General features: G+C 36.9%; 1 protein-coding gene across 1 annotated transcript in view; it reads left to right on the top strand.

The window, feature by feature from the left end:
• The window catches only part of SDHC (succinate dehydrogenase complex subunit C), a 39,952-nt gene that overhangs the window by 4,852 nt on the left and 18,989 nt on the right, over window positions 1–16,111 (top strand). The window contains exons 2-3 of the mRNA XM_037825503.1: window positions 3,703–3,759; window positions 8,804–8,905. Of these exons, the coding sequence (XP_037681431.1) occupies window positions 3,703–3,759; window positions 8,804–8,905 (159 nt within the window). The remainder of the gene's footprint in view (window positions 1–3,702; window positions 3,760–8,803; window positions 8,906–16,111) is intronic.

Below are 16,111 nucleotides of genomic sequence, written 5' to 3'. Positions count from 1 at the left end.
TGGGAAGAAAGGTGAACGTTGTTATAAAGTGGCAGAGAACTTGCAAAATTGCATACTAATGTTGAATGGAAGGCAAAACTTGTAATCAGTGAACTTTGATTTTTAGCTGAGGAGATGTCCAAGCTAAGTGTGGAAGATGTAACCTGGCTTCTTCTTGCAGCTTATAGTAAAATGCAAGAGGAAAGAGATAAGCTAAGAATTAAACTCCTAAGCAAAAATGCTTAGCAGTTGATGACTTTGAAAATTCTCAGCCTATCCAAATGTGTGCTCTGAGACTACAGCCAGAAGTGGCTCTATCAGGGTATCTTTCTGAGCTCCCAGGAAGTGAATCCCCAAAGAACAGGGAGCCATGTGAGGGTTTAAATGAAGAACCCTTTGCTAAAGAGGGTGTGGCTGAACATGGATACAGCCAGCCGTTTCAGTGGAAGTCAAGATTAGAAATGCAGTTATTCAGGAAGGATCTTAGTAATATTCTATTGTCTGATGGCTTGAACTGCCTGGAACTGTGCACAAAGCCAACAAGAGTTTTGCAAAATTTGTATGAGCAGAACCACTGCCAGCCTGAATTGGGAAGGACAAATTGAAGGAACAATGACTTCAAGGGCAGACAAAGATCTGGACCGAAAAAAATTTCAGGCCAAGAGAGTGGGCCTGCCCACATGTGTGGAAAGGGCAGGTCCACCCCTGTGCTTGGAGGGGGCAGGCCATCTGCCAGGTGCTTGGAGGAGGTGAGCGTTATGCCCTGTTGCTCAGGGAAAGTTCCCACCCCAGTGCATGAGATGGTGGCACTTGTGTCCTGGTGTTCTCAGAGAGCCTGGTTGCCATTCCACTGCTTGGAGAGGGTGGGACCTGCATCCCAGGGTTAGGGAGAGCATGGCTTTTGCACAAGTGTCTGGAAATGGTGGGGCTGCTGCTCCATCAGGCCCAGAAGGACAGAATCAAGCCACAGATAGCTCTCAGTTTTTGGGATCTAAAGGAGTTTTCCTACTGGGTTTTGGACTTGTTTGGGATCCATGGCCCCTGTTTTCCTTCTAATTTCTTCCTTCTGGAATGGGAATGTTTATTCTACGCCTGTATCACCACTGTAACTTATTTTCTGGGTTTCACAGGTCCATTAGACAGAGGAATTTTACCCCAGGACAGACCGAGCCTTTGGTGGTTTGAAGCTGTGTATACCCCAGAAAACATACTCTTAAATCTAATCCATTCCTGTGGGTATAAATCCACTGAAAGTAGGACTTTTTGTTGGGGTTACTTTAATTAAGGTGTATACCGCCTCAATCAGGATGGGTCTTAATCCTATGTTACTGAGAATGCAATTCAGATACACAGAAAGCCACAGAAGCAATAAGCTGAAATCAACAAAACCCAAAAGAGAAGGGAGAAACCAGCAAATGCCCCCATGTGACAGAGGAGCCAAGGATCACTGGCAGCTGGTGTTCATGAAGGAAGCATCACCTTGATGATGCCTTAGTTTGGACATTTTTCCAGCCTCAAGACTGAGCGAATAAATTCCCATTGTTTAATCTAAACCATTTCATGGTACTTGTTGGAACAGCCTAGGAAACTAAAACAAAGCCCATAACTGACTTTGATGAGATTTTGTACTTAGCATTTTTACTGAAATGACTTAAGGCTTTGGGGATGTTGAGGATGAAAGAAAGTATTTTTGCATGGTCTTTTTGGGGTCCTGAGAGCGGACTGTTGGAGATTGAATCATGTCCCCCTCAAAAGGCACGTTCATGTCTTAACCCCTGGTCCCGTGAGTATGAACCCTTTTGTAAATAGACCTTCGAAGATGTTTTAGTTTTGGTGTGTCCAGACTGAATGAGGGTGGACCTTAACCCAATATGGCTGAAGTCCTGATAAGCAAAAGAAATTGGACATGGAAGGAGAAGCCACGGGGAGTGCCCAGAAGCTGGAAGTTAGTGGAACCTGGAAGAGAAAGGGGAAGATGCCACCATGGGCATTGCCATGTGATGGAAAAGCCAAGGAACCCCAAAGTTGCCAGCCAGCCAGAAGGAACCAACCCCAGGAGAAAGAAAGCAAGTCTTCTAGCCTCTGAAACTGAGCCAATAAATTTTCATTGTTAAGCCAACCCAATTGTATAATATTTGTTTCAGCAGCTGGGAAACTAAACTCCAGTCTGCCTTTTTTTACTTTGTCCAGTGTTCTTCTATATTACTGTTGCTCCCCCAATCCAGAGAGGAGTTTCAAAAATATTTTGAGCACATATAACTTGTTGAGGTATTTGGAAGGGGACAATAGTAACTAGAAATTACAATTTCTGATTTGTTAATTAAAAATGAAACAAAAAATTACTTTTTAGCTCTAACACCTGAAGCACCATTCCCAGGTGGGAAAAGAGAGACATCGGTGTCCACATGAAAGGCAAAGATAGAGATCTGCTTTTGTCGAGTTTTGAATAAGGTTATGGAGTTTGTGCAGCTAGTTTCTGAAAGGGCCTTGTACAAAGTTTACATTGGTATTTGTCTGGGAAACAATAGCAGTAGACAGAACGAGCCATAGATTCCAACCCACATCTGCAAACACTTGCTGGATAGCTGAGTTACTGGACTCAGCCTGGTGTGAGGAATGTGTGCCCTGCAACTTCAGAGCCACAATTACTTCAATTGATTTAAAGAGATTTGTTCCCACTTCTTTCTGGTTGGGCACACAATGTCTGTATTTACCACTTGCCTCCAGAACTGGAAAGAGTGAAGAACTGAAGAAGGAAGTGTTGATTGGATTTTTTCCTTCAAACAGTGGGTCCTTCTAATGTACTAGTGTTAAGCATAAGGTTCTTGAACTGTTTGGGCATCTAATATTAATCTTAGGGACATCACAGGCTGTTTTAGAAGATCATTGGATCCTAAGGAAATCTTACATCCCCATAGAGCCTTGCACAATGTATGTGCATGGTTAACTTTTGTAGAATATATATAATTTTTATTTTTAGTCCTAGAGCTTCACTCTGATAACCTTAAATGCTTTTGGGAAGATTTGATATATTGTGAGTGAAGAGGTGTAGTGGTCCTGTATATTTTCATAATAACAGTTTGAAATCCCTGAGCATCTCTCAGTTTTTGGCCTGAAAAGCAGTTCTAGTACTGATGTATACATTTCAAAAATAGCAAAATTTTAGTAGAAAATATCTGTATCTTCAAATGAATATCTTTTGCACTATTATATGAGGGACTTTTTGACTCGTGAAGTTCATCCAGGTTGCCTGGAACTTGTTGGTAGTTCCTGAAATAACTTAGCTTGATAATCAGGACCCTCCTTCCACAACTCCCAGTTCTTCAACCTTTTAATTCATCTATTTGCAGCAGGTCTCTTCTTCTGCTAGACTAGCTTGCTCTTGCCAATGATCTTTTTCTTTTTACCCATTCCTGTTAATCATTACCTCCTTTAAGACTGAGCTTAAAAAAATCTTTTTCTACATTTCTCTGTTGAATACTACCAACTCTGATTATTATTTTACCTTATATTATTTGTGTTAAATTAAATTTTATTTTATATGTGTAGATAATGCTTCTGATTATTCTCAAAATAATCTCAAGGGCATTGATATTGCCATTGTTTTCTTCTTTTAAATCTATCCTTGCACCCCAAAGTATAATACTGTACAAAAATAGAGAAGTTGGTATACTGAAGTTGGTCTCTAAATGTGTATTGATACTTGATTTTTTTATCTTGCAGACATGTTGGCCGTCATTGCCTCCGTGCTCACCTTAGTCCTCAGTTCTATGTCAGAAAGTAAGTTTCTAAGTCTGTGGAGATTATTACTTTTCTTTTCCTCAGAGAAAATCAGTAGGTTGTTAGCTTAGATTTGGGGTATATATATATATATATATATATATATATATATGTATATGTATATATATGTATATGTATTTATATGAAAGTGGACGGTTGTTGACGGTTGAAAATTCAGTGATTGTGGTCACTATTTTTTTTTCCCTAGGAATGGAAGGAGGTTTTTTCTTTATTTTCCTCACTTTCAGCTTTCTTGCTATATTTAACTTCATTGATTTGCTCCAGCTTTTTGATTCCTTCCTTGATATCCCATTCTCTTCTTTCCGTTGTATTTTGTCATCTTTGAATAATTTTTTTTGTCTCATATCCTTTAATTTGGGGCAGCTTTCAGGACTTAGTTGTTGAATATATTTCTTCCTTTTATATTCATTCCTAGTTTGTTGACTTCAACAATTGTGTCTGTATCAGTAGTTCTTTTTTTTTTTTAACTTTTTATTTTGGAAATATCTTATACTCTTAGAAAAGTTGGAAGAATAGTACTAAGAAGTTCTGTATAATTTTGACCTAGATGCATCAGTACTTTATCACTATATATTTTAAGTTGGACCATTTGAAATTCTTATATTTGTAGGTCAAAACTGGTCAAATATCGACAATTTAGTATGATTCAGCCTAATATAGAATTATTTATTGTTAATATTTCTGCTCAGTACTTTGAGAGTAAGTTGCAGTTATCATGACCCTTTACCTCTAAATATTTCTCCTAAGAACAAGGACATTGTCTTACCTAACACTGTACAGTTACCAAATTCAGGATATTTAACATTGATGTACTGTTATTATCCATTATCATCTTTAGATTTTCTTTTTTCCTGAATAATATGCTTTATAGAAATGCAATCTCCTTTCTCCTGTCCAGGATCACACATTGTATTTAGTTGCCATGTATCTTTAGTGTCCTTTAATCTGGAACTGTTTCTTAGTCTTTAGTTGTCTTTTATGATATTGATTTTTTTTGAAGAATATGGGCTAGTTGTTTTGTAGAGAATCTCTTAATTTGGGTTTGTTTGATTCTTTCCTACTCATTAGACATAGGTTATGCCTTCCCCAACCCCCAGAATGCCATTCCCCCTTTTTTTATTTTATTTTTTATTTATTTTTATTTTTATTTTTTTATCCTTAAATTTTTTTTTAAATCTTCATTTTTATTGAGATATGTTCACATACCACGCAGTGTATGTACCACGCAGTGTATGTACCACGCAGTGTAATGTACAAATCGTACATTAGATTGTTCACAGTACCATTACATAGTTGTACATTCATCACCTAAATCAATCCCTGACACCTTCATTAGCTCACACGTAAAAATAACAGTAATAATAATTAAAGTGAAAAAGAGCAATTAAAGTAAAAAAGAACACTGGGTGCCTTTGTCTGTCTGTTTGTTTGTTTGTTTCCTTCCCCCCTTTTTTAATAAGGTTTTATTATTAGGAAAATTGTAGGTTTATAGAAAATCATGCAGAAAATAGAGTTCCCATGCACCCCCCCCCCCCCAATGATTAACGCCTTGTATTAGGGTGGTGCTTTTGTTACAACTGATGAAATAAAACATGTTGTAACTGTGCTAGTCACTATAGTCTGTAGTTTCCATTAAGGTTCACCGTTATTGTTGTATGATCTTTTGGTTGTTGTTTCTTAAAAATTTTTATTCTAGTAACATACAACCTAAAACTTCCCCTTTTAACCACATGCAAATATATATTTCAGTGATGTTAATTACATTCACAATGTTGTGCTACCATCACCACCATCCATATCAAAAATTTTCTGTTACTCCAAAAAGAAATTCTGTACCAACTTAGCATTAACTCCCATTCTGTACCCTTACCTGAGACCCTAGTAACCTGTATTCTAGTTTCTGACTATGAAATTGCTTATTCTAATTATTTCACATTAGTGTTATGCATTTTTCAGCAGAAGTAATGCATAAATGATGTTAAATCCTCAGTACATCTTATCAGGGAGCATATGATGCCATTTGTCCCTTTATCACTAATATTAACTTTGATCATTTGAATAAGGAGATGTCTACTAGGTTTTTCTCCACTGTAGAGTTACTGCTTTTCCTTTTGTAATTAATAAGTAATCTATAGGGAACTATTTTGAGGCTATGTATCCACATTTCCACATTTTAATAGAAAGATATATTATAAATTTCTTGAGCGGATGACATCATGTTTAATATAGGCACCTAATAAAATAAATTGTTGAACATGGCTGTTTTAACAATTGGTTTCAACCTAGCGCAGTGACAAGGGATACCAGGAAACTATTTACAGGTACTGAGTTGAATCCGTTTCTTGGTTTTTTGAGAGCCTGTAAGACTGATTATGTATTAATAACATTATGTGCTAAACTTGCAGTTGTCATAGTGCCCCAGGGGATTTTCTATTTCTTGCCTTTTGACTGAATAAAAATCTTCTATGCCAATTGTATAATACTGATTAGCTATGTACTTTATGTGGTCAATTATCAACGTGCTTACAGTCTTGTACTGGGTACTGTGGTAGGTAAAAATAAAATAACAGGCATATGAGTGTGGGAACATTTAGAAAGATAGGGGGCAGTAGATAATGGTTGAGAATGAAAGAACCAAAAGCAAGGGTGAAATTGGGCTATAGGTTATAACAATGCATACTTCAGCTTTCACCTTAAACTTACAGCTCCAGAGTTAGAGTATGTTAAATTGAAAAATAGGTGGAATGTGTAGTTACAGATATTTCATGAATTCTGATTTTCTCTTAACCCCAAACTCAAACTAGGTGTTGAGTCAGTGATCTGGCTAATTCCTAGTTACCTTGGGTTTTTTAAGAGACTTTTTTTTTCCTTTTTCTTCTCAAAAGTCATGATCTTGGTCAACTCAGTAATTTGACAAGGACATGTCCTCCTGTGGCAAGGTTAACTCTGATTTTCCATATATTTTTGGTTAATTATACGATCCAAGGGAAAGCCTCTTTGCCCAAAGTAAATTCTACTAAGCTAAACCTTTTTCCCTCTTGCTGTTTGTCTAAATTGTGTGCACATATCCTGATACATGCACAACCGTTATTTCATGTATAGACTCTCCATTTAGAGTGTTTTATGACGTCATCTGTTAGATATTTGAATTTTTTATGCTTATTTTGTTTTTTAAATGCCACCTCTCCCTTTTGTAATAATGGTAGCCAGTATCCCCCCTCTTTTTTTTTAGTTAGAGAAGTTGTGGTTTACGGAAAAATCATGAGAGTTCCCATATACCACTGTGTTATTAACACCTTGCATTAGTATGGTACATTTGTTAAAATTCACGAAAGAACATTTTTATAATTAACTATAGTCCATGATTTACATTAGGATTCACTGTTTGTGTTGTACAGTCCTATGGTATTTTTTTTTTTTTTTAAGTTTTTATTCTAGTAAGATATATACAACCTAAAATTTCCCCTTTTAACCACATTCAAGTATATAATTCAATGCTGTTAATTAATGCTCATAATGTATGTGCTACCATCACCACCATCCATTGCCAAAACTTTTCCATCAACTCAAATAGAAACTGTACAGTCTAAGCAATCGCCCCCCATTCTCTACCCCCACCCCAGCCCCTGATAACCTATATTCTAGTTTCTGACTGTGAATTTATTTATTCTAATTATTTCATATCAGTGAGATCATATAATATTTATCCATTTGTGTCTAGCTTATATCCCTCAATGTGATGTCTTCAAGATTTATTCATGTTTTCGCATGTATAAGAACTTCATTCCTTTTTACAGCTGAGCAATATTCCATTGTATGTATATACCATATTTTAATTATCCATTCATTGGTTGATGAAGTTTCACAATTGTGAATAAGGCCACCATGAACACTGGTGCACAAATATCTTGAGTCCCTGCTTTCAATACTTTTGGCTGTCTACCTAGAAGTGGGACTGCTGGGTCTTATGGTAATTCTATACTTAACTTTCTGAGAAACTGTCAAACTGTCCTCCAAACTGGCTGCATCATTTTACATTTCCATCAGCAATGAACGAATGTTCCTATTTCTCCACATCCTCTCCAACACTTGTAATTTTCCATTTTTTAAAAAGTAGCCATTCTAGTGGGTGTGAGATGGTATGTGGTTTTGATTTGCATTTCCCTAGTAGCTACTGATATTTAACTTGTTTTCATGTGCTTTTGGCTAGCTTTTCCACTATAATTTGTAATAGCACCTTCCACTGTATTTCTTATTTCATACTTCAGGGAAAGAGGTTAATAAACAAACCTGTTTCAAAAGCCATATTTTGCTTTTTGAATTAATCTATTTTCTTAATTTTACTCTAGGTCCAGTTACACTTCAATATACACATTTCCCATGTATTACTTGGTTTCGTTGATAATTCTGACTCTGAGTACCTGTTTTTATGTGCGGGATCTCTCTTGGGTTAGAATTTTAAAAATGTAAAGTAAGATACAGATACATGAGTCATACCCTATTTTTTTTTTTATATTCTTTGACTGAAAGGAATGTGAAAAACATGTAGATACCATAATTTATCAGGAATTTTCTTGCAGCTATATTGATATTCACATGTTGACAGGTAGACCAACAGAGGAATAAGGAAGGAAGCCTTGAAGACCTAGATGAGGACAGGTGGTAATGTACGAAATAGCACTCATAGCTTAGGAAAAGAATAATACATTTATGTGAATGGTTTTTAAATGTTGTACTTGCCCTGCTGCCCAACTAGAAAGAAGTTGAGTTTTCATTGCTGGATCTGTGTGTTGGGTGGGACTAGGAAGAAGAATTATGTTTTGATATGCCCACATTGGGTAATCAAGGTTACTAATAACTGAATTGAACTTGGTATAAAGACAAGGGAAGTGGATGACTATATTTTCCTGATGCAGTGCATTGGTCTAGCCAGCTTACTTTTTTTAAAAAAAACTTTTTATTATGGAAAAAATTAAACTAAGCTTATGTATAATCCTTTTAAAGGCTTTTGGTTTTATTTTAGTGCTATTCCTATGGGAACCACAGCCAAAGAAGAGATGGAACGATTCTGGACTAAGAACTTAGGTTCAAACCGTCCTTTGTCTCCTCACCTCACTATCTACAGGTAAGAACTCTGGAGCCAAGGACTCTATAGAGTTAGTAAGTGAAAGCTCTGGAGGTTGGCCCATAGCCTCCCTGATACTTCCCTCCCTTCTACTCAACTGGATTACAGCTATATAGATGAGGTAAACCCTTTAGGGAAGAGAGACGTAACATAAGGGTTAAATAGCCTTAGGTCTTTTTTATAAAGAGATAACTAAATTCTGCCTTCTACCCTTAGAAAGGTAATCAATTCTGAGAAACTACCATTTGTCAAATTCTGGTAAATCAAAATATATTTCCCATTAATTAAAAAAATTAGTTTGAAATAATTTCAGAGTTACATAAAAGTTGCAGTAATAGTACACAGAGTTCCCATACACCTCTATGCAGAATCCCCAGTTGCTAATATTTCTCAGTCATTTAAGAATACCTTGCAGAGATCATGTCCCATAACTCCTTCATTAGTTTTCTATTGCTGCTGTAGTAAGTTATCACAAACTTAGTGGCTTAAAACACCACAAATTTATTACTTTACAGTTCTGTGGGTTACAAGTCCAACACTATTTTCACTGGGCTAACACCAAGGTATTGGCAAGACTATGTTCCTTTATGGAGGCTTTAGGGAAGAATGAGTTTCCTTGCCATTTCCAATTTCTAGAGGCCACCCACATTCCTTGCAATTTCCTCTATCCATCATGAAAGCCAAAACAACAAAGTCCTTCTCACATTGCATCATTCTGACCCCTTCTTCTGTCTCCCTCTTCTGCTTTTAAGGATATACTGTAATAATCCAGGAAAATCTCCCTATCTCAGGGTCCTTAATTTAATCTCATCTGCAAAGTCCCTTTTGCAATGTAAGGTAACATATTCACAGCTTCTGGGTATTAAGATGTAGACGTCTTTGGGGGAGCCACTATTCTGCCTACTACGTTTTACCCTCTGGCCCCCAAAGATTCATTTCCACCCCCTGTGCAAAATACGTTCACTCCATCCCAATGTCCCCAAAAGCTTCAACCCATCACAGCATCAACTCATAATCTAAAAGCTCATCTAAATCTTATCAGCTCCAAAGTTCCAAATCTCATCATCTAAATCAGATATGGATGATAATCCTTCCTGGAGCACAATTCCTCTTCATCTGTGAACCTGTGAAACTTAGGAAACGAGTTACCTGCTCCCAAAATACATGGTGGGACAGGCATAGGGTAATAGTTACAGATATTCCTATTCAAAAAGGGAGAAAATGGAGGGAGAAAGGAGTCACTGGTCCCAAGCAATTTTGAAATCCAGTCGGGCAAACTCCGATTGATTTCAAGGCCTAGAATAATCCTCTGGGGCTCTTGCAACTTTGTTCCCAGAGTCATCCTTCCTTTTTTGTGAAAGGTAACATGTTTTTCTACATTTGAGTAGTTTTATCAGCTTGTTTCTTGCCTATGCAATTTTGGGGATTTGACAGCTGTTTTAGTTTCCTCATTGCTAAAGCAAAAACCATGCAATGGGTTAGCTTAAACAATGGGAATTTACTCGCTCATGGTTTTGAGGCTAGGGGAAGTTCAAATCAAGGCATCATCAAGGTGGTGCTTTCTTCACAAAGTTTGGCATTCTGGGGCTGGCTGCTGGTGATCCTTAGTCCTTGGCTCCTCTGTCACATAGCATGTACATAGTGGCCTCTTTCTTCTCTTCTGGGTTCCATTGACCTTCATCTTCTAACTTCCCTTGGCTTTCTCTCTGTCTGAATTTCATTCGGTTTATAAAGGACTCCAGTAACAGGATTAAGACCATACTGATTGAGTTGGGCCACACCTTAACTGAAGTAACCTCATCAAAAGGTCCTACCTATAGTGGGTTCACATGCACAGGAATGGATTAAATTTAATAATATGTTTTTCTGGGGTACTTAGGTCCAAATCACCACAACAACCTTCTTTCATTTTGCCCTCTTTATGTCCCTTTCAATCAGCAAGTGTTGCTGCTGTTATAACATTTCCAAGAATCTTATGGATCTCCTATGTATATCCTAGAAAGTCACTCCATTAGACAAGAGGCTCTTCCACAGATCTTTCCTAAATAATTTCATCTCTGTTTTTGGCTTCTGCTGAGAAGAAGAGGACCTCTGAGTCACAAACTTAATATTTTCAAAGATCCTTTTGTGTAACTGAATGCTCTGCCTTTTTGATCTTTCTGAGATCTTAGCAAAAGATTGTACAGTCACATCCTCAGTTTCTTCCTCTCTTGACAGTCAATCTCTTAATTTTAGTGTCTTGTTAAATCTAGAACAGCTAAGAATTTTCCAAATCATCAAGTACGGGTTCCTTTTTGCTTAACAGTTCTTCCCTTAATTAGTATCTATCCTCTCACATTTTACTGTAAGCAAACAGGAAGAAGAAACCAGTCTGTGTCTTCCACACTTTGCTTGGAAATCTCCTTAGCTAAATGTCCAATTTCATCATTTACAAGTTCTTATGGCTTTTTGCCACTGTATAACGAGGATCCCCTTCCCTCAAGTTTGCAATAACATGTTCCTCACTTCCTTCTGAGCCCTCACCAGAAGCACCTTTAACATCCATATTTCTACCAACAGTCTATTCACAGTGAGTTAGATATTCTCTAAGGTGTTAATCTTTTTTCTTCCATGCTTCTTACTTCCTTCTGAGTCCTTACTAAAGCAGAATTGTCCATGCTTTTTTTTTTAGCAGCTTTATTAAGATATAATTCACATACCATATGCTTTATCCATTTAAAGTGTACATACAAATCAGTGGCTTTTAGCATATTCACAGAGTTGTGCAACCGTCACCACAATCACTTTTAGAACATTTATCCTCACCCCAAAGAGAAACCCTGTGCCCATTAGCCATCTCTCCAACCACCCCCATTTCCCCCACCCCAAACAACCACTAATCTACTTTCTGCCTCTAGATTTTCCTATTTTGGATATCTCATATAAATGAAATCATATAATATGTGGTCCTTTGTGACTGGCTTCTTTCACTTAGCCTATTGCCTATTGTTTTCAAGGTTCAGCCATGTTGTAGCATGTATCAGTACTTTATCCTTTTTTATGGCAGAATAATATTCCATTGCTTGGATATACCACATTTTGTGTACCCATTCATCCATTGATGGACATTTGGGTCATTTCCATTTTTTTTTGGTGTTACGAATAATGCTGCTATGAATATTCATGTACAAATTTTGAGTGGATGTATTTTTTTTCAATTCCCTTGGGTATGTTCTAAAAGTAGAATTGCTGGGTCATATGATGATAACTCTATGTTTAGCCTTTTGAGGAACTGCCATAGTGTTTTCTAAAGTGGGTATACCATGTTACATTCCTATCAGCCATGTGTGAAGGTTCCATATTTCTACTAACAGTCTGTTCAAGGCTACCTGGGCTTTTTCTGTCATGAACCTGGACTTTTCTAAATCTTTTCTAGAAGCTGCCCAAATTCCTTGGCTCATGGTCCTCTTCCTCCGTCTTTGCAGCCAATAATGGCATGTCGAGGCCTTTGCACATCACATCATTCTGACCCTGCTTCCATAGTCACATCTCTTTCTCTGATTGCCTTCTTTTGCCTCCCTTGTTCACTTTTAAGGACCCTTGTGATTACATTGGAGCCACCTGGATATTCCAGGACAGTCTCCCTTTCTCCAGCTCAGCTGATTAGCAACCTTAATTTCATCTACAACCTTAATTCCCCTTGCCATGTGGGGATTAGAATATGGACATCATTTTTTTTGGAGGTGGGGGGGGCATTATTCTATGTACCACAGTTCCTTAATACTTGCATGTATGTTTCCTAAATATAAGGACACTCTCCACAGTACAATTATCACAATCAGAAAATTAACATTGATCCAGTATTACCCTCTAATCCTTAGATTCCATTCAAATTTTGCCATTTGTCCCAATGATGTCCTTTATATGTCTAGGGCCCAACCTAAGATCATGTGCTGCATTTTGTTGTCATGTCTCTTTAATGTCCGTTGAGCATGGAACTGTTATTTAGTCTTTGCTTGTCTTTTATGAACTTGGCATTTTGAAAATGTTCCTTAGTTTAGGTTTTTCCAATGTTTTCTTCTGATTCATGCATTTTGGGTGGGAAAACCCTTAAAAGTGATGCTGTGATCTTCTCAGTGCATCACTTGAAGAGGCACATGATGATTTATGCCATTACTGGTGGTGTTAACTTTATCAGTTGTTTAAGATGTGTCTGCCAGGTTTCTCCATTATAAAATTAATTAAAAAGCTGTTATATTTGCTAATTAATACATATTTTGTGGGGAGACACTTTGAGGCTATAAGTATTACATTTCTCATCAAACTTTCATCTACTAGCATCTGTTGATGATACTTGCCTCAAACAGTTCTACCATGATGGTTGCCAAATTCTAATTTGCTAATTCCAGCATACCTTCTAGATTTCTATATTACACTAGGGTAAATCTTACAGTACATTATTTATTTATTTATCAATTAGTATGGATTTAAGGATTTTTATTTTGCTCAAAGGATTATACTCTTACTCTCATTATTTATTTTGATGTTCAGATTGTTCCAGCCTTGGCCAGTGGAGTTCTTTAAGATGGCTTCTGTGTCCATTTGACATATCAACATTATTTTTTTAGTACTTCTTCAATTTCTGGCTCAAGATGTTCCAGGCTTATCTTGTATTTTCTCTGCCCAGCCCTCATTCCTTATAATGGAGAAAATGGTATTTGGAAATCAAGATCTGGTTGCTACATGTTGTCATTGCTTCTAGGTCTCAGCAGAAAGAGCCAGGATATGTAAAATATGCAAACACCCACACACGTGTGTATATGAACATCCATCTGTATCTTCTTATCTATTGGCAGAAATAGTATAATAACTGTTATTGCTGGTGGCTTTTAAGAAAATCCCTCCTTCTTTCTAGCTAACCCAGCAAAGCATCTTTAGCTCTGCTGCCCTCCTTCTTTGGGTTCCTGCCAGGAAGGCTGACCATTTTTTAACCACCTCCACAAATACTACAACCCTTCAGATTTTTTCCAAGCCACATTCCAGGAATAATTCTGATTGCAGAAACTGGGCATTCAACTAAAACAGAAAGAGGCTAATAAGTGTTTTAATTCTTGGTACTTTATGGAGAAACTTTTTAAGAGATAAAAAAAGGATTGTAAGGATGAAGAACTTCCCATATTATTCGGAATCTATATTCCGAATAAAAGGCTCTGGCCTTGTTTTGACAGCTCATATAAAGAATAGTAGTAGGCTGGCAGGGTGAGTCTTACATTACCTTTTTTGCTGTTCCATAGTATCCATAGGCATACTGTGGAAAAAAGAAACAGCTGGGACATAGGACTGTTTCCAGGGTGATGTCAGGGAAAGATGTCTTGTCAGAGTTTTTTGGAGACATGAACAGTAAATGGTTAAGAGAGCAATTTATGATATACTGTTTTAACTCTTAGTAAATTGAGTACATTTATCAAAGCAAAAGTTTATATAGGGATTAAGTTAGGAGGAGGAGAATAAAATGCATTGTAACAAGGGTCATTCAAAGGACATTAGGAAATTTAAAAAAAAATCTTAAGAGTTGAAAAAGTTCTTAAAAATTTAATTTAATTGTCAACCTCACTGGTCTTCAGCAGTGCTTCTTAGGACTTTGGATGTTCCACTGAATCTTTGGGGAGGCTTGTGTGGGAGTGAACAGCATGAAGAATGGATTGTAGGTCCCTGGCCCTGGATAGCCACCTTTGATTTGTTTTATATGTTGGATTTTTGCATTTGAAGAATGGATGCTATGCCAAAAAAAATAGTTTGAGTCCACTATTGTATGTAATGAGTGAATTTCCTCTGCAATTTTTTCTTAATGGTTGTTCTGCCTCTGCATGAATACCTCCAGTAACAGGGATTTACTACTATTCTCTTCCAATATGGGGATTTCTCTTAACATCAGGAACATCTTTTTTATTGAATTCACTACAATTTGTATCTTCTATCTGGTGGCCCTAGCTCTACCTTGAACCATATATTATAAATGTAAGCTCACATTTTTAATGACAGCCCTTTAGATATCAGAGGACATTCTTTCATGCCCCTCTCTCGAAATGTCTTTTTATTTTCTCATTTCTTTCAATTTTTCTAGCCTTGTTCCTTTCATATATGTAACAGTTTATTAAAGGTTCCCAAAGCACAGAATGCAATATTCTGAAGTGTCATTTAACCAACACAGAAAGGGAGGCTACCTTCCTTGTTCTAAATAGTACATTTCTAATAATATATCCTAAAGTGACATTCATTTTTGGAGGCCATCTTATTCATTTGTCATGTTGAGATGAAAAAGACTGTCTAGTTTTTAAAGACTTTATTTTTGTCATAGTAATATGTGTACATAGGTTTAAAAAAAATAGTACTGCAAAGCTTATACTATAAAATAACAGTTCTCCACCCCAGGTTACCATTTTCTGGAGGTAGTCACTTCTAGCTATTTCAACTGTTCCTTATTGTATTTCCTTCTGTATTTCTAAATAACATGCTTATACTGCTATTTCATGATTCTTCAATTTTTTTTACATTGACGTGTATTAACTTTCTATGATGGAAGATATGAATTTAGCTCTTATATACTCCCTGCTCCCTTCCAACAAAACACACTTTATCTTCCCAATCTAGTTTTATCATAATTTTGGTTAAATCAGTATTCCATATTTACATTATTATAACTGTAATTAAAGTCTGTAGCTGAGCTATACAGTATATTATGATTCCTTACTCGATGTTCATCCTGCAATAGTTAATTTTTAGGTTTCTACTTATGTAGTACTAATTGAGCCTCAAATTTTCTGATATAGCTATCACCAGTTGCATTTTTTTCTCCTTGGAGCTATTTCTTCTGGCGCCCTCTTCTCCCTTCTTTAATATGGACTGGTTATTTTCCAGGTCTGCTGCACATGTTTTAGGTTGATGCCAGCTATTGACAGGGTCCTCAGTTTCTCTCTACATGGGCCTTTTCTTCATGTAATCTCCCTGCATGGGCTAGTTTGATCTTCCTCACAGCAAGGTGGCTGTGTTCCAGAAACTCAGCATTTAGGGAGAAAGAGAGAGAAAGCAAGAGCACAAACACATTAGGCAAAAGCTGTGCTGGAAGTTATCTAGTATTCTGCTGCCCAGGTTCAAGGGAAGGGACTAAAGATTTGCATGATGAGTGGCAAGATTCTGGAAGATCATTTGGGTCTGGAAATAATGTCA

Source organism: Choloepus didactylus, chromosome 2 (assembly GCF_015220235.1).
Source record: "Choloepus didactylus isolate mChoDid1 chromosome 2, mChoDid1.pri, whole genome shotgun sequence".
NCBI lineage: Eukaryota > Metazoa > Chordata > Mammalia > Pilosa > Megalonychidae > Choloepus > Choloepus didactylus.
The sequence above is the reverse complement of the archived record's forward strand: the minus strand, read 5'-3'. Positions and strand labels throughout refer to the sequence as shown.